The following is a 25,934-nucleotide window of genomic DNA, read 5'->3' as shown; positions in this document are numbered from 1 at the left end:
CAGATAGATTGTAACTTCTATCAATGTAATTGTCTGCATCACTTCCAATCCCCCATGTTTTTTTATATATACAGTGGGGAAAAAAAGTATTTAGTCAGCCACCAATTGTGCAAGTTCTCCCACTTAAAAAGATGAGAGAGGCCTGTACATTTCATTATAGGTACATGTCAACTATGACAGACAAAATGAGGGAAAAAAATCCAGAAAATCACATTGTAGGATTTTTTATGAATTTATTTGCAAATTATGGTGGAAAATAAGTATTTGGTCAATAACAAAAGTTTCTCAATACTTTGTTATATACCCTTTGTTGGCAATGACACAGGTCAAACGTTTTCTGTAAGTCTTCACAAGGTTTTCACACACTGTTGCTGGTATTTTGGCCCATTCCTCCATGCAGATCTCCTCTAGAGCAGTGATGTTTTGGGGCTGTCGCTGGGCAACACAGACTTTCAACTCCCTCCAAAGATTTTCTATGGGGTTGAGATCTGGAGACTGGCTAGGCCACTCCAGGACCTTGAAATGATTCTTACGAAGCCACTTCTTCGTTGCCCGGGCGGTGTGTTTGGGATCATTGTCATGCTGAAAGACCCAGCCACGTTTCATCTTCAATGCCCTTGCTGATGGAAGGAGGTTTTCACTCAAAATCTCACGATACATGGCCCCATTCATTCTTTCCTTTACACGGATCAGTCGTCCTGGTCCCTTTGCAGAAAAACAGCCCCAAAGCATGATGTTTCCACCCCCATGCTTCAGAGTAGGTATGGTGTTCTTTGGATGCAACTCAGCATTCTTTGTCCTCCAAACACGACGAGTTGAGTTTTTACCAAAAAGTTATATTTTGGTTTCATCTGACCATATGACATTCTCCCAAATCCTCTTCTGGATCATCCAAATGCACTCTAGCAAACTTCAGACGGGCCTGGACATGTACTGGCTTAAGCAGGGGGACACGTCTTGCACTGCAGGATTTGAGTCCCTGGCGGCGTAGTGTGTTACTGATGGTAGGCTTTGTTACTTTGGTCCCAGCTCTCTGCAGGTCATTCACTAGGCCCCCCCGTGTGGTTCTGGGATTTTTGCTCACCGTTCTTGTGATCATTTTGACCCCACGGGGTGAGATCTTGCGTGGAGCCCCAGATCGAGGGAGATTATCAGTGATCTTGTATGTCTTCCATTTCCTAATAATTGCTCCCACAGTTGATTTCTTCAAACCAAGCTGCTTACCTATTGCAGATTCAGTCTTCCCAGCCTGGTGCAGGTCTACTATTTTGTTTCTGGTGTCCTTTGACAGCTCTTTGGTCTTGGCCATAGTGGAGTTTGGAGTGTGACTGTTTGAGGTTGTGGACAGGTGTCTTTTATACTGATAACAACTTCAAAACAGGTGCCATTAATACAGGTAACGAGTGGAGGACAGAGGAGCCTCTTAAAGAAGAAGTTGCAGGTCTGTGAGAGCCAGAAATCTTGCTTGTTTGTAGGTGACCAAATACTTATTTTCCACCATAATTTGCAAATAAATTCATTAAAAATCCTACAATGTGATTTTCTGGAGAAAAAAAATCTAAATTTGTCTGTGATAGTTGACGTGTACCTATGATGAAAATTACAGGCCTCTCTCATATTTTTAAGTGGGAGAACTTGCACAGTTGGTGGCTGACTAAATACTTTTTTTCCCCACTGTATACTCCCCTTTATTACTTTTCAACCCCGCCATCCTTTCCCTACTTGGGGTAAATTAGTGAACAACAATGCACAGGCCTCTACTTCCAGCCTATACTTACCATCTACCCCTTATGGACACAGTCAATTTTACAATAATTCTATTTTATTTGTTTTTGCTCCTGAACTTCTACTCTCAACCTCTCCGCTCATTTTCATGATGTCCATCCGGTTTGCTTCTATATGCCATTTCTTTCTAACTGTGCTCTTTCCCAAAAGCTCCCAACATACAACCCATATACTTATTATGGACACAGTATGCTTACATTATTAGTTATCTTGTTATTATTTGTTGTTATTTGTTATTAGTCCCATCCATCAACTCCATTCAATACCTCCCATCTATCTCTTAACACCATCCATATAGGATTTCTATTTGCCATATATATTTCAACCGTACTGTGATGTTTTACAAAAGTTCTGAACCTTTCTATTCTCATTGCTTCTACAGATTGTGAATTAAAAATAAACATTTTTGCTAAAAGTATTATTATATTATTGATCGATTGACTATGACTTTTCAGATCACCCAGTAATGCTATCTGCAAGGTTAGCTCCAGGTAAATATTGCAATCCTTTAGCCATTCCTGGACCTGTGTCCAAAAACAAGCTACAAATGGACAGAACCAAAACAAATGATCTAATGATTCTGTCTCTTCACAGCAAAGTCTGCAGAGCTGGGAAGATTGTATCCTCCATATAAATAACATTCTATTGGTAGCAAGAATTTGATATAATAATTTAAATTGAAAGATTCAAATTTTTGAATCCGGTGTCGTTTTGCGTGTCAGTTCATAAACACTATGCCATGGGATCGGTACGTCAAAAATCTCTTCCCAACTATTTTGCAATCTATATGGGACGGCTGTCAATCCTTTGGTCCTTAAGTGAAACTGATATACTTTTTTATTTATCACAGTTTTCCTTAACCAATTATGTTCTTTAATGCAAGGCCGACAGACAAGTTCCTTACTTTCTCCCCCTTCCACTTTCCTCTTCCACTTTTGCAGTAAGGCTGCAATTATTTGGTTGTAATTTTGGGTAGAGCAGACATTTCCATATGTTTTTGTTAGCAGCATGTGCGACATAACTCCACCAGTCCTACCAATGATATCATTTACGAAGATTATACCTTTTTAAAACATTCTGTCAAATAATAAAGGTTTTTTGTCAATTAGTATATTTGAATTTAACCACAATATTTGTTGCATTATTTGTTCTGTCGTTTCTGGAGGATTAAATTGAAATTGCAACCAACTTTCTATGGCTTGTTTTAGAAATAGTGATATTTGGGAGATGATTTCCTTTTCAAATAACTGAAAATGAGTTGTTATAATCTGAATAAAGGGAAAAAGGCCATTCTTGAACATTGGGTGAGACAATCTTACTAATTTGCTTGAGAACCAGTTCGGATTTAAGTATACATTTTGTATGACTGAAGCTTTTAGTGATAGGTCTAATGCTTTAATATTTAATCATTTCTGTCCTCCGAATTCATATTCATTATATAAATAGGGCCTTTTAATTTTGTCTGGCTTGCCGTTCCAAATAAAATTGAATATTTTTTTCTCACATAATTTAAAAAACTGTTCGCTAGGCGTAGGCAAGACCATAAGCAAATAGGTAAACTGGGATAATACTAAAGAGTTAATCAGGGTGATTTTTACACAAATTGACAGGTATTTACCTAGCTAGACGTGGCCTTGAGAGTGACCACACCCAAAGACAATGGTGCAGTTGCACCCAACATGAGTCATGCAAGATTAGCTCTATGAAATGTTCCAACATATTCCCTGTACTGTTTTGTAACATCTTCACAATGTGCTGCACTTTCACTGTTATAACAGTAATAGTCACTTAGACTAATGTGTTTTGGGTCCTGAACAGTAGAGCACAAACAGAGCAGAGATGTGCTGACAGCACGAGTCCTGTCCTTGAACTGCCATTGACTTATGGTTTTACCTGATGGAATGCAGAATTCATTATTGGGTCCCACTATATATTATTGTCACTGTTTTACACAGTAATTACATTATCATGTATGATGTGGTTAGACATTGTTATAGAGTACTTATACAACTGTTATACCTATTTGTGACTTGCACAAATTCAGAGATTTGTAAATAAACTTGAACATTGAGGGGACCTTTTTTTATCTTGTACAGTGAGGGAGAGATTGTTGGCAAATCTAAAGCATGCAATAAATATATTTGTGTGTGCAATCACACCAACCACATTGTAAAACTGTGTAACTAATTACACCTGCCATTCAGTATGCAATTACTATGTCAACACATTTTGTAGGGACACCTAACATAAAGTAGGGCAGAAAGTGAATTAATGTGGATAATTTGGTAAATAGTGTGTGTCACCGTATCACCTTTCTGCAGCACCCATATGACAAATATTTGAGTAAGGAGTCTCTCCACGTTTAGTGCCAGTCTCAGGTACAGGAATATATGCAAGCCTCTGCAAAGGAAATAGAATATAACATGAACATCAGCATTTTCTGGTATTTTTTTCGATTGAGATATCAATTTGTAGGATTGTTCGGCTTCATACCACAATAAATCAATTATCCTGAGAGAGGAATTCTCTTAGGAGGGGACACTGCTTTATAGTGTACAAATCAATCTCTCTCTACCATTAGCATTTTGATAGTTATAAAGGGAACAAATTGATTTTAAGCATCCAATTCTGTTCAGCCCACACATGTAGAGTTCCCTTGTTCCTGAGAGAACACTGATGACCCTCTCCAGCATTACCCTCCCCTCTGATCATGTACAGATACTGATAATCATTCAATCTGAAGAAAAATGTGTGTAAATAATGTGAGATGAGTGGAAATGACTAAAGAAAATAATCTTTACATTGTTTTTCTATTCATAGCTGCAGTGTACATCCCTTGTAGGAGGGGAAAAGGTTATAATACACAGACAGAAATAAGGTCAATTGACATTTGTTGGAGAACATCAACACCTTTCTGAGAATTAACTTAAAATATGATTTGTAACTCTCCAATCCTAGGATTTGGCAGACTGTCTCCTCCTGTGTTACTCATACTGTTACAAGATTGATCTAGATTAGAAGGCCGTATCCACCCTTATATGTCCATCAGAGGCTGGTCACTCACTCTCTTGGGAGCAAAAACACAACAGCTATGTTGGCAGTTTCATGCAGTCTGTTGGTCCACAGTGGAATCTGGTGAGGCATTATTAACAGGATAAAGCAGGTTGCTACTGTATCTTAGAGGGTGAGATTTTTCCTTCAGGTAAGCCCTCTATATATAAGAATTTCTTTATGACATTGTTCTCATGTGCTTGGATTAGCTTTGGCTGCACCTGTGTTGGAAAAGCAAACGTACTAGTAGTGATGGCCATTTAGCAGACACTTTGATGGCTTCTATTACTGAGGGGCAGAGTTTTTTCCTGAGCTACAGAAGGCTATATTGGTCTGCTAATAGAGGACTAGTAAAGGCCCAGTGCATTACTTTTGTGAAATACATTTTCTATTCCTGGTTTTACAGGGGATGCTGCAGCACCCTCAGCACCCCTACTTCCCGTGGCTATGTACAGTTGAAGTCGGAAGTTTACATACACTTAGGTTGGAGTCATTAAAACTCATTTTTCAACCACTCCACACATTTCTTGTTAACAAACTATAGTTTTGGCAAGTCGGTTAGGACATCTACTTAGTGCATGACACAAGTAATTTTTCCAACAATTGTTTACAGACAGATTATTTAACTTATAATTCACTGTATCACAATTCCAGAAAATTATGTCATGGCTTTAGAAGCTTCTGATAGGGTAATTGACATAATTTGAGTCAATTGGAGGTGTACCTGTGGATGTATTTCAAGGCCTACCTTCAAACTCAGTGCCTCTTTGCTTGACATCATGGGAAAAATCTAAAGAAATCAGCCAAGACCTCAGAAAAAATATTGTAGACCTCTACAGGTCTGGTTCATCCTTGGGAGCAATTTCCAAATGCCTGAAGGTACCACGTTCATCTGTACAAACAATAGTACGCAAGTATAAACACCATGGGACCACACAGCCATCATACCGCTCAGGAAGGAGACGCGTTCTGTCTCCTAGAGATGAACGTACCTTGGTGCGAAAAGTGCAAATCAATCCCAGAACAACAGCAAAGGACCTTGTGAAGATGCTGGAGGAAACAGGTACAGAAGTATCTACTTCCACAGTAAAACGAGTCCTATATCGACATAGCCTGAAAGTCCGCTCAGCAAGGAAGAAGCCACTGCTCCAAAACCTTCAAAAAAAGCCAGACTACGGTTTGCAACTGCACATGGGGACAAAGATCGTACTTTTTGGAGAAATGTCCTATGGTCTGATGAAACAAAAATAGAACTGTTTGGCCATAATGACCATCGTTATGTTTGGAGGAAAAAGGGGGTACCTTGCAAGCCGAAGAACACCATCCCAACCGTGAAGCACGGGGGTGGCAGCATCATGCTGTGGGGGTGCTTTGCTGCAGGAGGGACTGGTGCACTTCACAAAATAGATGGCATCATGAGGAAGGAAAAGTATGTGGATAAATTGAAGCAACATCTGCAAAATGGCTTAAGTACAACAAAGGCAAGGTATTGGAGTGGCCATCACAAAGCCCTGACCTCTGTCCTATAGAAAATGTGTGGGCAGAACTGAAAAAGTGTGTGCAAGCAAGGAGGCCTACAAACCTGACTCAGTTACACCAGCTCTGTCAGGAAGAATGGGGCAAAATTCACCTAACTTATTGTGGGAAGCTTGTGGAAGGCTACCCGAAACGTTTGAACCAAGTTAAACAATTTAAAGGCAATGCTACCAAATACTAATTGAGTGTATGTAGACTTCTGACCCACTGGGAATGTGATGAAAGAAATAAAAGCTGAATTAAATCGTTCTCTCTACTATTATTCTGACATTTCACATTCTTAAAATAAAGTGGTGATCCTAACTGACCTAAGACAGGGAATTTTTACTAGGATTAAATGTCAGGAATTGTGAAAAACTGAGTTTAAATGTATTTGGCTAAGGTGTGTGCAAACTTCCGACTACATTCATCTCTAGGAGACAGAACGCGTCTCCTTCCTGAGCGGTATGACGGCTGCGTGGTCCCATGGTATTTATACTTGCGTACTATTGTTTGTACAGATGAACGTGGTACCTTCAGGTGTTTGGAAATGTCTCTCAAGGATGAACCAAACTTGTGGAGGTCTACAAATTTTTTTCTGAGGTCTTGGCTGATTTCTTTTGATTTTCCCATGATGTCAAGCAAAGAGGCACTGAGTTTGAAGGTAGGCCTTGAAATACATCCACAGGTACACCTCCAATTGACTCAAATGATGTCAGTTAGCCTATCAGAAGCTTCTAAAGCCATGACATAATTTTCTGGAATTTTCCAAGCTGTTTAAAGGGACAGTCAACTTAGTGTATGTAAACTTCTGACCCACTAGAATTGTGATACAGTGAATTATAAGTGAAATAATCTGTCTGTAAACAATTGTTGGAAAAATTACTTGTGTCATGCACAAAGTAGATGTCCTAACCAACTTCCCAAAACTATAGTTTGTTAACAAGAAATGTGTGGAGTGGTTGAAAAACGAGTTTTAATGACTCCAACCTAAGTGTATGTAAACTTCCGACTTCAACTGTACATGTGGGTAGAGTTATTAAAGTGACTATGCATAGATAATAAACAGAGAGTAGCAGCAGCTTAAAAGGGGGGGGGGGGGGCAATGCAAATAGTCTGGGTAGCCATTTGATTAGATGTTCAGGAGTCTTATGGCTTGGGGGTAGAAGCTGTTTAGATGCCTCTTGGACCTAGACTTGGCGCTCCGGTACCGCTTGCCGTGCGGTAGCAGAGAGAACAGTCTATGACTAGGGTGGCTGGAGTCTTTGACAATTTTTAGGGACTTCCTCTGACACCACCTGGTATGGAGGTCCTGGATTGCAGGAAGCTTGGCACCCGTGATGTACAGGGCCGTACGCACTACCCTCTGTAGTGCCTTGCGGTCGGAGGCTGAGCAGTTGCCATACCTGGCGGTGATGCAACCAGTCAGGATGCTCTCGATGGTGCAGCTGTAGAACCTTTTGAGGATCTGAGGACCCTTGCCAAATCTTTTCAGTCTCCTTAGGGGGAATATGTTTTGTCGTGCCCCCTTCACGACTGTCTTGGTGTGCTTTGACCATGTTAGTTTGGTGATGTGGATGCCAAGGAACTTGAAGCTCTCAACCTGCTCCACTACAGCCCCGTCGATGAGAATGGGGGCGTACTCGGTCCTCTTCTTTTTCCTGTAGTCCACAATCATCTCCTTTGTCTTGATCACGTTGAGGTAGAGGTTGTTGTCCTGGCACCACACGGCCAGGTCTCTGACCTCCTCCCTATTGGCTGTCTCGTTGTTGTCGGTGATCAGGCCTACCACTGTTGTGTCATCGGCAAACTTAATGATGGTGTCGGAGTCGTGCCTGGCCATGCAGTCATGAGTGAACAGGGAGTACAGGAGGGGACTGAGCACGCATCCCTGATGGGCCCCCGTGTTGAGGATCAGCATGGCAGATGTGTTGTTACCTACCCTTACCACCTGGGGGCGGACCGTCGGGAAGTCCAGGATCCAATGGCAGAGGGAGGTGTTTAGTCCCAGGGTCCTTAGCTTAGTGATGAGCTTTGAGGGCACTATGATGTTGAACGCTGAGCTGTAGTCAATGAATAGCATTCTCACATAGGTGTTCCTTTTGTTCAGGTGTGAAAGGGGTATATTCAAGTGTCCTTTCAACCTTTCCAAAGTGTCCAATTGTGGTAATTGCACTGTTTTTGCACACTGGATGTGCCTAAAAGTTATTACTCAATATAAAAACTAAATTTCTACAACCCCAACCTCTCTCAAACATTGTGGTGGTGTTGGGGGACATACTGGGGATATCCAAGTGTTTTTTCAACCTCTCCAAAGTGCCTGAACGTTTAGCCTAGGCATATCCAATGTATTGGTCCCACATACAAATGAACTGTTTACAAAAACAATATAAAAGCAACAGATATACATTAAAAAATATATATATAAATGTCTTATCAAACACAAACTTGGTTATACACATCTCCTTCACTAAAAAAGGTGCAAAAATAGAAATAAGCTGAACTATTTACAAATGGCATTCGTGTTCGTTTTACATCCCAGGTGTAGATGATTAGATTTCGCTTTCACCGTAGCTTGTGCATAATATAATATAATATGCCATTTAGCAGACACTTTTATCCAAAGCGACTTACAGTCATGTGTGCATACATTTTTACGTATGGGTGGTCCCGGGGATCGAACCCACTACCCTGGCGTTACAAGCGCCATGCTCTACCAATTGAGCTACAGAGGACCACATGTCGTGATAGTCTTTGAAGCAGTCCCTCTCTGCCAGGAAACAAAAAGCGAACTGGCATTTTGGACAGAAGATCTGGCATTTCACCCCTTTCCCCCCCGTATTTTGTGCAATGCTTGCAGTTCTTCCTTTTGTCTTTTGGCATGTGTGTTGGATAGTGGCACTCACCTTGAGTGGGGGGTCTTGTGATGGTTGTGAGGTTGCTTTGGGCCCCCAATTCAGCCATTTCCAACAACAGCTGCTCTTGGAAGGCCAACTGGGAGAGAGGGGTTTGACCTTTTGCTTTGGCCATCTGCTTGTGGAGCATGAAAGCATTTACTGTAGCAATGTCTACAAAGTGGTAAAAATAAGTCTTATACCACTTCCTGGTCTTGTGGAGGACCTGGTAGTAGCCTACCAGAGCATCAGATAGGTCGACACCCCCATGCTGGCATTGTAGTCCTTCACAGAAACGGAGACATTCTTCCTCACCCATGTCCCATTTACATTTTTCACCCCCCTTGAGACATGGTCGTTATTGAATGCCTTATGCTGTGTGGTGAGCATGGTTTCTTCCTTAGTGTCCTTCCATTTCACAAAAAGAAGCTTGTTAGTCCTGATCCAACGTATGGTTGTCTTTGTTATGTCGTTTACCTTGGTCTTGGGGAAACCGATTCTGTTAGGTCGAATGGTGCCACAAGACCCTATTTTATTTTTCAAGAGGTCTATGACAGTGGATGTAGAACAATCAGATGGGTTGATTGAAACTGCAGTTGGGGTGGTTGAAGAGGAGTGGGGCCTTTGTCGAGTGGTGGATGTAGAACCATCAGACGGGGTGATTGACATAGCAGTGGGGGTGAAGACCTTGACCGGCGGGGGAGCTTGCTGGGGAGGGGTGGCTCCCAAACATCATCATCCAAATCCTCTGCGGTGAATAAAATAAAGGGATATATTGTTGTAAGACACACAAAATGACAGTTGACTCAATTTACAAAACGACAATACTGTAAAGTAAAAACACCAAGCCTAAACTTTATCTGTATAGTGACTCACATAGGTGTGAAGCACACACACAATGCGAACAGTAACACTTTGGAGACAAAGGCAGAGGTGAGAACCACAAATAAGCAATGGCCATGAGAGTTTGGTGGCCTCTCCAAAGTTACAAGGATGAAACTTAGAACAGCAAACAGTGAACTAATATGAAACGTAGACAATAACATTTTAATTACTTGTTACATAGGCCTATGTAAACTAAATCCAAAGCACAAAAAGCAGACATCTTATAAAAAACGAAATACATATCGTAAATTAGCTGTATAAAGTCATGAAAATAATTTACTTACAGATCTAAAAGTGGATCCAATCCTTCTGGAAAGCAATCTTCGTCTGCCGAGTCAAAATCCTTGTTGTCCAAATCGCTCCCGATACGTGTCCGACTCCAGTATTTTATTCAAAGCTTCTATGTCGGTGTACTTATTCGTAGCTGCTTTCTTTTTAGGTTCCTGTTCGATATTCTTAGTTTTTACATTTTTCTTTTCTTTTTTTCTTGAGAAGCCATCTTTTATGCTAAAGTTATGAAATTAAATCGATGAAATCTGTTTACAATGTAATGTAGCGTGCTCGGTGCGTCTCGTCTCTGAGCCAGGTAGCAATAATTTGCAGTATGCATAAAAGGTTCTAGGCCTTGCTTAGTCCCACCCAGGTCAACTGCATATCCCTGGAAAGCTTATCTCATTGGCTACATGACTGTCAAGGTGCCATAGTAGCCAATCCCCTGTGTAATGGCTGCCTACAACGCGTAAGCAGGCGTCATCATATTTTTTATGCGCGAAGATATAGTCACTCGGTGGACATTCGATGTTGCCATGAAGTCATATATCATCAGATAACATTGGCAATAGGCTAGATTTGTTCCTACCAACCTAAGGATGAATTTGATAACCCTCATGTAGCTCAAACACAGACCAAATCGAAGCATACCTTGTAAGATGTTTGCTTTTTGGTGAAAACGTTGTGTAAAATAAACATTTTGACTCTTGGGGCTGGTGATCAATAACGGTAGGTCACAGGCAGACAAATAAGACATCCTCATGATCTGTGGAGTCCCGGCTTTCGGTGTGTATCAACGTATTCCCTGTTTATTTTGTGTATGCTTCACAACGCTAACCGGAATGTAGGTAGCAGCCATCTTGAAATGAGGTCATCGGCTCAGCCTGCCCTTGTAAGTTCATATGCCCATATATGGTAGTAAATCACACCAAAGCTTTTAAGGCACCGATCAAAAGCCAAGATATTCAGCTTTCCGCAGACACCCTGCTTTTGCAGATATGGGCAACCGTTCACATACCAGACTGAATTGAATAAAAAAAATCTAATAGGGTCCGCAAATATGGGGACTTTACATTTAAGAGGTTGCAAACCAGACCACACGAAGATTAGTTAAAAAAAAAAATTACGGAGAGACAGGGCTCACTCCAACACTCAGACATCATTTACAAATGCAGTATTTGTGTTCAGTGAGTAGGCCAGATCAGAGCCAGTAGGGTTGACAACGCGTTATTTTACAGTGTGGTCTGAAAGTATTGACACCCTTGATAAAGATGAGCAATAATGACTGTATAAAATAGATAATTCAAATACTGAGCTATATTCTAGCACGCAATGACTACATCAAGCTTGTGACTCTACAAACTTGTTGGATGCATTTGCAGTTAGTTTTGGTAGTGTTTCAGATTATTTTGTCGCCAATAGAAATGAATGGTAAATAATGTTGTGTCATTTTTTAGTCACTTTTATTATAAATAAGAATAGAATGTTTCTAAACACTTCTACATTAATGTGGATGCTACCATGATTACGGATAATTCTGAATGAATCGTGAATAATGATGAGTGAGAAAGTTACAGAGGATCAAAGATCATACCCCCAAGATTACAGATGGTCAAAGATCATACTCCCAAGACATGCTAACCTCTCACCATTACCAATAACATGGGAGGTTAGCATGTCTTGGGGGTATGATCTTTGACCCTAAAAAGTACATATTTTCTTTAGGAATGTAGTATTGTAAAAGTAAAAGTTGTAAAAAAGATAAATAGTAAAGTAAACTACAGATACCCCAAAAAACTACTTACAACTGCTGATAAGGTACTTGCTAAGGGAATGGCACACCTTTTCCATAGGAAGTTCCCACACCTATACACACAAACTCACAAGTGCACACACAGGACTGTGTACACAGCAATGCCCCATTACTTACTGCTCAAAATAACCAGGATGTTTTCAAGTGGGGCATACAATGTCAATTCATTTCTGATTCTAAAATCTATTAATGTTTTTATACATGTTTTGGGAACCAAGCAGATCTGCAGTCTGAGGTCTAAAATACTGTGGTAAGAACTATTTGTACTCGATAAGGAAGTTGTTGAACATAGGAAATATTTTTGTTAATGAACACATCTTTTTGCCACATAGTTATACTGACAGATCATTGTTCACCTAGTAGGCACAACATTGACTTTAAAAGGATATTACCACATATTGCTCAGAATTGATAAGCAAATTACACTTGAATTTTGATGAGAGAAACCTGTTTGTAGAAAATAAATATGTACCTTCACACTGTTGAACGCTCTCGTATACTTTATTGCTTGCAATGTTTCGACCGGAACACATATCAAACATGTTTACTTCCCTAAGTCAGTCGATATCACATACAGTATCTCAGAATGCAAACTCAGCATTGGATAGGCCTAATATTGAGCTGGGAAGTGGTCTCGACTGTAAGATTATTTTTTATAGATAATCTTGATTTCCACATCAACATGAAAAGTGTCTCTACAACCCCACTGCAACTTCTGATTTTGTGAGACACTACTGCAGTGATCTGACCAGTGACTTTTTAAAAACATTTTAGTTTTTTAGCAGACGCTCTTATCCAGAGCGACTTATAGTTAGTGAGTGCATACATTTTTCATACTGGCCCCCCCGTGGGAAACGAACCCACAACCCTGGCGTTGCAAGCGCCATGCTCTACCAACTGAGCTGCAGTAGGCCTATTGTGATATGAAGCTTCAGCTTTGTCCAACCATTGAAGGTACTCAGCAGCTAATATGATCATATTGACACCATCATTTGTTTTTTAATAATTGTTTTATTTCTCAGAAATGTATAAACTCAAGTTGCATCACGGCAGGGGTAACTTAACAACAGAAACTATGATTACAACATGATTGTGTATCATGGATGATGATAATAAGAGCAATCACATTGATCAGGATTATACCATTTGAAAACTACACTCCCTTACCTACTTTAGACTTCAAGGCTAGCCAGCCACACTGGCTGTAAGTCAAATCTCCAGATCGATAGAGTGGATCACTTAACAGGCAGCTGCAGAAGATGGTTCCTTTGGGAATTCTTGCCAGGAAGAACTTCCAATAATCTCCTCCTGGGCTCCAGTATCTCTAAACAATTCTGATCCCCTGGTAAAACAGACAGAGAGGATCAGTCAGTCCAGGGCTCGGTTTTGTCAAATACATCTGAATTATTTTGTTCTTGTAATATCAAGATAATATTCACTATAAATGTGAACAAAACATTGAAATCCTCTCTAATACCTGATTATCTAATGATAGATATTCTGAGACGTAACTTTTTGACACCTGTAGTGGTTTACCTTGAACTAAATATGCTCTTATTGTTTTTTCTTCTTGGTTTTGATTAGGGGCCGGACGAAGGCTGAAGGGACCAGAGCCTGACACAGTGGATGATTCAGTGAGTGGATCTACTGATATGAAAAACCTATTGCTTACATGTGTGGACATCATGTAAATACTAAAGACTATGGGAAAGGGATTAATTTAAATGTTAAATTAATCCCCATATAGCAACAAAATGAACTTACTTTTTATAACTATACATATTTCTGTTCCAGATATGTGAAGAGCCATCTGAATTTATAGAGGGGGAGAGACCTCGCCCACAAGGATCCTCCCCTGTAGATGAATACCCTGAAACAGACAAATACACTGACATTGATAAACAGGTACAATAATTTATATTTCATCCAACCATGTTGACTTGTAGTTAGAATTTTGTCAGACCGTCTGATTTCTTTAACATTCATTTTAGGGTGGAGGTGGGAGTGGCAAGAAAGGAAAGAGGGGTTTTGGGTCCCTGTTTGAAAAGCGCTCCCCTGCCAAGATGAGTAAACTGGAGGTCAGATATGTCTGCATTATCTTGAACTCATGCAGAAGCATTGCTTCAGGTTGTCATTGGTGGTACATAACATTTGGTGGTACATAACATTTGGTGGTACATAACATTTTTACATTTTTTTCTTTCTTTCTTTTTTCCTGTAAACTCAGAGCCCAGAGTCGGGAGTGATTGTAAAAATGGCAAAAGAGACATGTGCTGAGGGTCTTGTTTTGAGCGGAGGAGGGAAAGAGGGAATCTTCATCAAGGAAGTGAGGCCAGAGTCACCAGCCTCAAAGCTTCTTAGTGTGCATGAGGGTAAGCAGACAACTAGCTCATTCCATGCTCTTTCAGAAGCTGCAAAAAAAGAAAAAAGCCTTTAGAGTCTATAGTCAAGAGTCTATAGTATAGACAAAAACAATAATCTGAAAGCAATGGACATAATGGTGAAATGTGGAGTGAAATGGGTGAAATGTGGAGCCAAGATTGTTTTTGCTATCCAGGGTAAGAGACTCTTTGATATGATACAATATGCTAGTTCTACAGTTCAGATGGTGATTTTTTGGACATTCTATGTCTTCCTTCTGTTCATTCAGGTGATCAGATACTCAGTGCCACAGTGTATTTTGACGATGTTAAATATGAAGATGCCCTTCAGATATTGGAACATGCCCAGCCTTACAAGATGGAGTTACTTCTGAAACGCAAACCAATAAAGACATCCACCCTTGAGAGTGAACCAGCCCTTGAATTCACCCAAGTAACTATCACTATGTTATTTTTCTGGATCTGTAGATTAGTGTTATGGCTTTGGCTCTTTTTCTCATGAAGCAATCAATCAACATTTCACTTTTTTTTATCCTACAGGTGGAAGAAGGTTCCTCTCTGGAAATGAGGGGACATTCAAAGCCAAAAAGGCACGGTGACCGAATCTCTTGGCCCAAGTTCCCCTCCTTCAGCAAAAGTCGAAAGTCCCATTTTAAGAGGTCTCACAGTACCTCAGATGCAGATGATCAGAGGAAGCTGGAGTTGAGCCCAACAACAAGTGACACAGAGTCGCCAATCAAATCTCAGGAGGCTGTCAAGGGCAGGACAAAGAAGCATAAGATAAAGTTATCAAGTGTAAAGATGAAGGGCCGCAAGAGCAGGTCTGTTGAACAGCCTGACCAGGACACAGACATACTAACTGTAGAATGTGTGCAAGTTATGGAAATCCAACAGAGTCAAGATGACATATACTCACCGGATGGTCTAGAGAGCACATCAGGAGAAACACCTCAAGTATATGTGTTAGAATCAGAATCAGAAAAAATGGAATCCACCAAGATAAAAAATGAATGCACTCTTCCAGACCTGACAGGCTCGGAAACCAAAAAGCACAAGGTAGAACTCATCAGATTGGACAAAACTTTGAAAACCACAGATTTAACAGTTGCTTTTGCTGATCAAGAAAGTCCCACAACCAAGAACTCTCCAGAGGGAAAGAAAATGAAGAAAGAGAATAAAGAGAGGTCAGAACTAAAGTTTAGATTCAAGGGAAATGAGAAAAAAGACAAACACAAGCAAGACATACCTGTAAAATCATCCCCAAAAAGCACGAAGACACCAGGAGCATTTATCATAACATCTGATCTGTCTGCACATGACAATACATTGCTGAGTCCAACTGTAGTATCACATACTAAGCTGAAGGAGCGTCAACTCCCAATTGACATCAACACTCGATTAATCTGCAATGAGAGCTCAGGGAAAACCCTACCCTCCACTGATATGGAAATGAGCATCCCAAAAGTAGCTCTCTCCCTTGACATGTCAGATATAGGACTTATCAGGAAATCCCCTCAGATTGGACAAGAACAAGACTTGAAAGAAACATATGTTAAAACAAATTTGAATGCACAGGAAATGCTTGCTAAGGTCACCAGTTTTACAATGGAACCTGACTTGCAGATGGAAATACAGGCTTTAAAGTTACCTACAGAGACAAGCATTGATGACGTTTTAGTACAAATTGGTACAAGGACTGCTACCAAGTTCAAACTGCCAAGGATGGACCATGCTGACTTTGTTACTGACAAACCTATAAAAATGACAGACGTGAAGATTGTAGAAATGGATGTGAAAAGCCTTACAGTTGAGGATAAGGGGTTGAAGATACTTCCAAACCGTGATGATATTGAGATCCCTGGCATGGAAGATGCATCGTCAACTGGCACCAAAACCCCAGTGATCAAACAGCCTAAAACAGCATTCACTCTTCCTGTTGAAGAAATTCAGGCGCAGACTGTTCAGATGGTTATAGACATTGAAATCAAATTGCCTTCTGGTGAAGTTGAAATACCTGAGGGAGCTGCTACAGAAATTGATGGAAAAATGAAAAAGCCACGGATGTCATTTGGATGGTTTTCAAAACCAGAAGCAAAAGCACCCGAGGTTGATGTCAGTCTTACAAAGGTGGATATTTTGCTTCCAGAAGGAAAGGTGGAGGTCAAAGAGCCAGAGGTGGAAATGAATACTCCAGAGATTCAAGTTGATGTGAAAGATGCGGTAGGCTCACCCTCAAGATTCAAAATGCCAACTTTTAAATTCCCTAAATTTGGAGCAGTTTCTCCAAATGTCACAGTAGAGGTACCTGATTTGGAGAAGGACATCAAGGTTCTTGGAACTGAAATACCTGAACCCAAGCTGACAATATCAGCAATTAACATAGAAAAGCCAAGCGTTGACCTTAAAGGTCAATCTATAGATGTCGATGTCAATCTTAAAAAACATGGAATTGTCACTTTACCAGAGGTCAAAATGGAGATCCAACCACCTAGCATTGAACTCAAAGTGCCTTCTGGTGAAATTGAAATACCTGAGGGCGCTGCTACAGGAATTGATGTAAAAATGAAAAAGCCACGGATGTCATTTGGATGGTTTTCAAAACCAGAAGTGAAAGCACCCGAGGTTGATGTCAGTCTTACAAAAGTGGATATTTTGCTTCCAGAAGGAAAGGTGGAGGTCAAAGAGCCAGATGTGGAAATGAAATCTCCAGAAGTTCAAATTGAAATGAAACATGATATTGAGCTTGAGGGACAAGGAAGGACTTTTAAATTACCAACATTTGGACTCTTGTTGCCGAAAGTTAAAGGTCCTGAAATTGGCTTAAATCTGTCAAAGACAGATGTAGATGTCGATTTACCAGAGGGAAGAGCAGACCTCCAACTACCTGATGTGGAAGTCGGTGTGCCCTCTGTCAAAGTTGAAATACCAGAAGCAGGTTCTAAAGATATTGATGTGAAAATGAAAACGCCACAAATGTCATTCCCCAAATTTGGATTTTCAAAACCAGAAGTGAAAGCACCTGAGGTTGATATCAATATCCCAGAGGTGGATATTTCTCTTCCAGAGGGAAAGGTGGAAGTCAAAGAGCCAGAGGTGGAAATGAATACTCCAGAGATTCAAGTTGATGTGAAAGATACCGTAGGCTCACCCTCAAGATTCAAAATGCCAACTTTTAAATTCCCTAAATTTGGAGCAGTTTCTCCAAATGTCACAATAGAGGTACCTGATTTGGAGAAGGACATCAAGGTTCTTGGAACTGAAATACCTGAACCCAAGCTGACAATATCAGCAATTAACATAGAAAAGCCAAGCGTTGACCTTAAAGGTCAATCTATAGATGTCGATGTCAATCTTAAAAAACATGGAATTGTCACTTTACCAGAGGTCAAAATGGAGATCCAACCACCTAGCATTGAACTCAAAGTGCCTTCTGGTGAAATTGAAATACCTGAGGGCGCTGCTACAGGAATTGATGTAAAAATGAAAAAGCCACGGATGTCATTTGGATGGTTTTCAAAACCAGAAGTGAAAGCACCCGAGGTTGATGTCAGTCTTACAAAGGTGGATATTTCGCTTACAGAAGGAAAGGTGGAGGTCAAAGAGCCAGATGTGGAAATGAAAGCTCCAGAGGTTCAAGTAGAAATTAAACATGATATTGAGCTTGAGGGACAAGGAAGTAAATTACCAACATTTGGAATCTCTTTGCCGAAAGTTAAAGGTCCTGAAATTGGCTTAAATCTGTCAAAGACAGATGTAGATGTCGACTTACCAGAGGGAAGAGCAGACCTCCAACTACCTGATGTGGAAGTCGGTGTGCCCTCTGTCGAAGTTGAAATACCAGAAGCAGGTTCTAAAGATATTGATGTGAAAATGAAAAAGCCACAAATGTCATTCCCCAAATTTGGATTTTCAAAACCAGAAGTGAAAGCACCTGAGGTTGATATCAATATCCCAGAGGTGGATATTTCTCTTCCAGAGGGAAAGGTGGAAGTCAAAGAGCCAGAGGTGGAAATTAGTACTCCAGAGATTCAAGTTGATGTGAAAGATACCGTAGGCTCACCCTCAAGATTCAAAATGCCAACTTTTAAATTCCCTAAATTTGGAGCAGTTTCTCCAAATGTCACAATAGAGGTACCTGATTTGGAGAAGGACATCAAGGTTCTTGGAACTGAAATACCTGAACCCAAGCTGACAATATCAGCAATTAACATAGAAAAGCCAAGCGTTGACCTTAAAGGTCAATGTATAGATGTCAATGTCAATCTTAAAAAACATGGAATTGTCACTTTACCAGAGGTCAAAATGGAGATCCAACCACCTAGCATTGAACTCAAAGTGCCTTCTGGTGAAATTGAAATACCAGAGGGCGCTGCTACAGGAATTGATGTAAAAATGAAAAAGCCACGGATGTCATTTGGATGGTTTTCAAAACCAGAAGTGAAAGCACCCGAGATTGATGTCAGTCTTACAAAGGTGGATATTTCGCTTACAGAAGGAAAGGTGGAGGTCAAAGAGCCAGATGTGGAAATGAAATCTCCAGAGGTTCAAGTAGAAATGAAACATGATATTGAGCTTGAGGGACAAGGAAGTAAATTACCAACATTTGGACTCTCATTGCCGAAAGTTAAAGGTCCTGAAATTGGCTTAAGTCTGTCAAAGACAGATGTAGATGTCGACTTACCAGAGGGAAGAGCAGACCTCCAACTACCTGATGTGGAAGTCGGAGTGGCCTCTGTCGAAGTTGAAATACCAGAATCAGGATCTAAAGATATTGATGTGAAAACGAAAAAGCCACGAATGTCATTCCCCAAATTTGGATTTTCAAAACCAGAAGCGAAAGCACCTGAAGTTGATATCAATCTTCCAGAGGTGGATATTTCTCTTCCAGAGGGAAAGGTGGAGGTCAAAGAGCCAGAGGTGGAAATGAAAACTCCAGAGATTCAAGTTGATGTGAAAGATACCATAGGCTCCCCTTCAAGATTCAAAATGCCAACTTTAAAATTCCCTAAGTTTGGAGCAGCTTCTCCAAATGTCACAATAGAGGTACCTGATTTGGACAAGGACATCAAGGTTCATGGAACTGAAATACCTGAACCCAAGCTGACAATATCAGCAATTAACATTGAAAAGTCAAGTGTTGACCTTAAAGGTCCATCTATAGATGTCGATGTCAATCTTAAAAAACATGAAATTGTCACTTTACCAGAGGTCAAAATGGAGGTCCAACCACCTAGCATTGAACTCAAAGTGCCTTCTGGTGAAGTTGAAATACCTGAGGGAGCTGCTACAGAAATTGATGTAAAAATGAAAAAGCCACGGATGTCATTTGGATGGTTTTCAAAACCAGAAGTGAAAGCACCCGAGGTTGATGTCTGTCTTGCAAAGGTGGATATTTCGCTTCCAGAAGGAAAGGTGGAGGTCAAAGAGCCAGATGTGGAAATCAAAGCTCCAGAAGTTCAAATTGGAATAAAACATGATATTGAGCTTGAGGGACAAGGAAGGACTTTTAAATTAACAACATTTGGACTCTCATTGCCGAAAGTTAAAGGTCCTGAAATTGGCTTAAGTCTGTCAAAGACCGATGTAGATGTCGACTTACCAGAGGGAAGAGCAGACCTCCAACTACCTGATGTGGAAGTCGGAGTGCCCTCCGTCGAAGTTGAAATACCAGAATCAGGTCCTAAAGATATTGATGTGAAAATGAAAAAGCCACGAATGTCATTCCCCAAATTTGGATTTTCAAAACCAGAAGTGAAAGCACGTGAGGTTGATATCAATATTCCAGAGGTGGGTGTTTCTCTCCCAGAGGGAAAGGTCGAGTTCAAAGAGTCAGAGGTGGAAATGAAAACTCCAGATATTCAAGTTGATGTGAAAGATACCGTAGGCTCACCCTCAAGATTCAAAATGCCAACTTTAAAATTCCCTAAGTTTGGAGCGGCTTCTCCAAATGTCACAATAGAGGTACCTGATTTGGACAAGGACATCAAGGTGCATGGAACTGAAATACCTGAACCCAAGCTGACAATATCAGCAATTGACATTGAAAAGTCAAGTGTTGACCTTAAAGGTCCATCTATAGATGTCGATGTCAATCGTAAAAAACGTGAAATTGTCACTTTACCAGAGGTCAAAATGGAGGTCCAACCACCTAGCATTGAAATCAAATTGCCTTCTGGTGAAGTTGAAATACCTGAGGGAGCTGCTACAGAAATTGATGGAAAAATGAAAAAGCCACGGATGTCATTTGGATGGTTTTCAAAACCAGAAGCAAAAGCACCCGAGGTTGATGTCAGTCTTACAAAGGTGGATATTTTGCTTCCAGAAGGAAAGGTGGAGGTCAAAGAGCCAGAGGTGGAAATGAATACTCCAGAGATTCAAGTTGATGTGAAAGATGCGGTAGGCTCACCCTCAAGATTCAAAATGCCAACTTTTAAATTCCCTAAATTTGGAGCAGTTTCTCCAAATGTCACAGTAGAGGTACCTGATTTGGAGAAGGACATCAAGGTTCTTGGAACTGAAATACCTGAACCCAAGCTGACAATATCAGCAATTAACATAGAAAAGCCAAGCGTTGACCTTAAAGGTCAATCTATAGATGTCGATGTCAATCTTAAAAAACATGGAATTGTCACTTTACCAGAGGTCAAAATGGAGATCCAACCACCTAGCATTGAACTCAAAGTGCCTTCTGGTGAAATTGAAATACCTGAGGGCGCTGCTACAGGAATTGATGTAAAAATGAAAAAGCCACGGATGTCATTTGGATGGTTTTCAAAACCAGAAGTGAAAGCACCCGAGGTTGATGTCAGTCTTACAAAGGTGGATATTTCGCTTACAGAAGGAAAGGTGGAGGTCAAAGAGCCAGATGTGGAAATGAAAGCTCCAGAGGTTCAAGTAGAAATGAAACATGATATTGAGCTTGAGGGACAAGGAAGTAAATTACCAACATTTGGACTCTCATTGCCGAAAGTTAAAGGTCCTGAAATTGGCTTAAGTCTGTCAAAGACAGATGTAGATGTCGACTTACCAGAGGGAAGAGCAGACCTCCAACTACCTGATTTGGAAGTCGGAGTGTCCTCTGTCGAAGTTGAAATACCAGAAGCAGGTTCTAAAGATATTGATGTGAAAATGAAAAAGCCACGAATGTCATTCCCCAAATTTAGATTTTCAAAACCAGAAGTGAAAGCACCCGAGGTTGATATCAATCTTCCAGAGGTGGATATTTCTCTTCCAGAGGGAAAGGAGGTCAAAGAGCCAGAGGTTGAAATGAAAACCCCAGAGATTAAAGTTGATGTGAAAGATACCGTAGGCTCACCCTCAAGATTCAAAGTGCCAACTTTAAAATTCCCTAAGTTTGGAGCGGCTTCTCCAAATGTCACAATAGAGGTACCTGATTTGGACAAGGACATCAAGGTTCATGGAACTGAAATACCTGAACCCAAGCTGACAATATCAGCAATTAACATAGAAAAGCCAAGTGTTGACCTTAAAAGTCCATCTATAGATGTCGATGTCAATCGTAAAAAACGTGACATTTTCACTTTACCAGAGGTCAAAACGGAGGTCCAACCACCTAGCATTGAACTCAAATTGCCTTCTGGTGAAGCTGAAATACCTGAGGGAGCTGCTACAGAAATAGATGTAAAAATGAAAAAGCCGTGGATGTCATTTGGATGGTTTTCAAAACCAGAAGTGAAAGCACCCGAGGTTGATGTTATTCTTACAAAGGTGGGTATTTCGCTTCCAGAAGGAAAGGTGGAGGTCAAAGAGCCAGATGTGGAAGTGAAAGCTCCAGAGATTCAAGTTGAAATGAAACATGATATTGAGCTTGAGGGACAAGGAAGTAAATTACCAACATTTGGACTCTCATTGCCGAAAGTTAAAGGTCCTGAAATTGGCTTAAGTCTGTCAAAGACAGATGTAGATGTCGACTTACCAGAGGGAAGAGCAGACCTCCAACTACCTGATGTGGAAGTCGGAGTGTCCTCTGCCGAAGTTGAAATACCAGAAGCAGGTTCTAAAGATATTGATGTGAAAATGAAAAAGCCACGAATGTCATTCCCCAAATTTGGATTTTCAAAACCAGAAGTGAAAGCACGTGAGGTTGATATCAATCTTCCAGAGGTGGATATTTCTCTTCCAGAGGGAAAGGTGGAAGTCAAAGAGCCAGAGGTTGAAATGAAAACCCCAGAGATTAAAGTTGATGTGAAAGATACCGTAGGCTCACCCTCAAGATTCAAAATGCCAACTTTAAAAATCCCTAAATTTGGAGCAGCTTCTCCAAATGTCACAATAGAGGTACCTGATTTGGACAAGGACATCAAGGTTCATGGAACTGAAATACCTGAACCCAAGCTGACAATATCAGCAATTAACATAGAAAAGCCAAGTGTTGACCCTAAAGGTCCATCTATAGATGTCGATGTCAATCGTAATAAACGTGCAATTTTCACTTTACCAGAGGTCAAAATGGAGGTCCAACCACCTAGCATTGAACTCAAATTGCCTTCTGGTGAAGTTGAAATACCTGAGGGAGCTGCTACAGGAATTGATGGAAAAATGAAAAAGCCACGGATGTCATTTGGACGGTTTTCAAAACCAGAAGTGAAAGCACCCGAGGTTGATGTCAGTCTTACAAAGGTGGATATTTCGCTTCCAGAAGGAATGGTGGAGGTCAAAGAGCCAGATGTGGAAATGAAATCTCCAGAAGTTCAAATGGGAATGAAACATGATATTGAGATTCAGGGACAAGGAAGTAAATTTAAATTACCAAAATTTGGATTCTCATTGCCGAAAGTCAAAGGTCCTGAAATTGGCTTAAGTCTGTCAAAGACAGATGTAGATGTCGACTTACCAGAGGGAAGAGCAGACCTCCAACTACCTGATGTGGAAGTCGGTGTGCCCTCTGTCGAAGTTGAAATACCAGAATCAGGTTCTAAAGGTATTGATGTGAAAATGAAAAAGCCACGAATGTCATTCCCCAAATTTGGATTTTCAAAACCAGAAGTGAAAGCACGTGAGGTTGATATCAATATTCCAGAGGTGGATGTTTCTCTCCCAGAGGGAAAGGTGGAGGTCAAAGAGCCAGAGGTGGAAATGAAAACTCCACATATTCAAGTTGATGTGAAAGATACCATAGGCTCCCCCTCAAGATTCATAATGCCAACTTTTAAATTCCCTAAATTTGGAGCATCTTCTCCAAATGTCAAAATACAGGTATCTGATTTGGAGAAGGACATCAAGGTTCATGGAACTGAAATACCCAAGGTGACAATATCAGCAATTAACATTGAAAAGCCAAGTGTTGACCTTAAAGGTACATCTATAGATGCCGATGTCAATCGTAAAAAACTTGAAATTTTCACTTTACCAGAGATCAAAACGAAGGTCCAACCACCTAGCATTGAACTCAAAGTGCCTTCTGGTGAAGTTGAAATACCTGAGGGAGCTGCTACAGAAATTGATGTAAAAATGAAAAAGCCACGGATGTCATTTGGATGGTTTTCAAAACCAGAAGTGAAAGCACCCGAGGTTGATATCAGTCTTCCAGAGGTGGATATTTCTCTTCCAGAGGGAAAGGTGGAGGTCAAAGAGCCAGAGGTGGAAATGAAAACTCCAGAGAGTCAAGTTGAAATGAAAAATGAAGCTTCATCAGTTGATGGAAAACTAGAAACACCAGACATGGAGGCTAAAACAAATGAAATAGGGGTGAAGAAACCACTGATATCTTTTCCAAAAATAGTTTTTTCAAGATCTGAAATGACAGCTCCTGAGATTGGTGTGATTCCTCCAAATGCAGACATTTCCCTCCCAGAGGGAAAAGTGGTCAAAGTGCCTGAGGTGAAAATTAAAGCTCCAGAGATTGAAGTTGACATAAAAGACGTTGTTGGCTCTCCCTCAAGATTCAAAATGTCGACATTCAAATTCCCTAAATTTGGTGCAACTTCAAAGGTGGTTGTAGATGTCTCTGATAAAGAGAAGGATATTGACGTGCCTGGGGTAGAAATTCTAGATCAAGTACTAGGAGCTTCATTTCCAGTTGATTTAACAGAACCCGGTGATACAGTTGACCTTAAAGGATGTAGTGAAGTTCAGCTACATGTTGCTGGATCTGAAAGGCCCTCAGTTGAAGAAGGAATGGCAATAGCCGATGTGGATGTTCATGATGTTGACATTTCAAAACTGACAATTGATGATAAAGGCCATGGCTCACCCAGGAAAGGTCAAGGCTCACCCAGCAAAGGTCAAGGCTCACCTAGTAAATTCAAACTTCCGACCTTCAAAATGCCCAGATTGAGCAGTTCAAAATCCAAACCTAAGAATGAACATGAACATGATGATATATGTCCAAATGTTATTTTGGATAATTATGAAATTCAAGTGGAACCACAAGGTCCAGAGAAATCACCAAAGTTGACTTTGGCAACATTTGGGGAGGTATTAAGAAGCATTGATGTTGAATTTGATGTCCCCACATTAGAGGATGTGGAAGAGAAGCTCACAGGCTCAAGGGAAGAAATAACAGCCTCAAGAAAAACCGAACTAAATGCTCAACCCAGTGCTGAAACCCAGTCTGTGCATGAAGAGGAAGAAGCGAAAGAAAAATCCAAATTTGTCTGGTTTAAGTTTCCCACATTTGGACTATCTTCTCCTTCAGAATCTGCCAAGATTTTAGAAAAAGAAACTTCTGAAAAAGATGCAAGTGAGAAAAGCCCTGCAGGTGACTCTGTGGAACAAGACGCCAGCTTGACCTTCTCAGTGCAGTCATCGGATGCTTTTGCAGATATCAGTTCTACAGTTACAAGCGAACAAGTTGGTCCGTCATTGGCCTTTCCAACCAAAGTCACAGTGAAATACTCTGACCCTATTGCCACTGAGATACAGGGTAATATCATTACCTCCACAGCAAGGACAAAAATGATCTCTTTTGAACCCTACTTGGCAGAGAAAGTCACCATTCCAATGTCCTCTGGAGCTTCCTCCTCATCAGTGGACACCCTAAAACTGGAGTCTGGTACACATATCATCACATCCAATATACAAGCAATACCAGACACACAGAAGGCCACACTCTTAACAGATTTTGGATTGCAGACAGGGACCGCCGGAGCTTCCTATGCATCTTGGTCAGTGGACGACACCAACAAAATAAAGAGTGATGGGCAAACAGTTATTAAGAGGCATGTAGTTAGGAAAATGTCAGGCACTGACAGGGAAACGGTTGTCATAACTCGAAGGGCTGAGCCCATCTCAGATGAAACAGCCTCATCTATCAAACAGATGAAAGAAACTATGCACTCAGAAAAAATGAAATTTTTCGATGGGGCTGAATTGGAGTGA

General features: G+C 40.7%; 2 protein-coding genes across 2 annotated transcripts in view; both read left to right on the top strand.

Annotated features, from left to right (window-relative positions):
• LOC311145613 (protein AHNAK2-like) overlaps positions 1-16,644 on the top strand; it is a gene marked incomplete at both ends in the record, with an annotated part of 21,733 nt that extends 5,089 nt beyond the window's left edge. The window contains 7 exons of the mRNA XM_084181890.1: positions 13,798-13,847; positions 14,008-14,118; positions 14,205-14,300; positions 14,441-14,585; positions 14,864-15,027; positions 15,135-16,058; positions 16,600-16,644. Coding sequence (XP_084038016.1) covers positions 13,798-13,847; positions 14,008-14,118; positions 14,205-14,300; positions 14,441-14,585; positions 14,864-15,027; positions 15,135-16,058; positions 16,600-16,644 — 1,535 coding nt within the window. The remainder of the gene's footprint in view (positions 1-13,797; positions 13,848-14,007; positions 14,119-14,204; positions 14,301-14,440; positions 14,586-14,863; positions 15,028-15,134; positions 16,059-16,599) is intronic.
• On the top strand, positions 16,641-25,934 carry LOC311145612 (uncharacterized protein; the record flags this gene model as incomplete). The annotated part of the gene is made up of 1 exon (XM_084181889.1): positions 16,641-25,934. One exon carries the CDS (start codon positions 16,641-16,643, stop codon positions 25,932-25,934), a length of 9,294 nt encoding a protein of 3,097 aa, XP_084038015.1.

Source organism: Coregonus lavaretus (assembly GCF_964263955.1).
Source record: "Coregonus lavaretus genome assembly, chromosome: 18".
NCBI classification, from domain to species: Eukaryota; Metazoa; Chordata; class Actinopteri; order Salmoniformes; family Salmonidae; genus Coregonus; species Coregonus lavaretus.
Note: the sequence above shows the minus strand (reverse complement) of the source record. Positions and strands in the feature narration are given on the sequence as shown.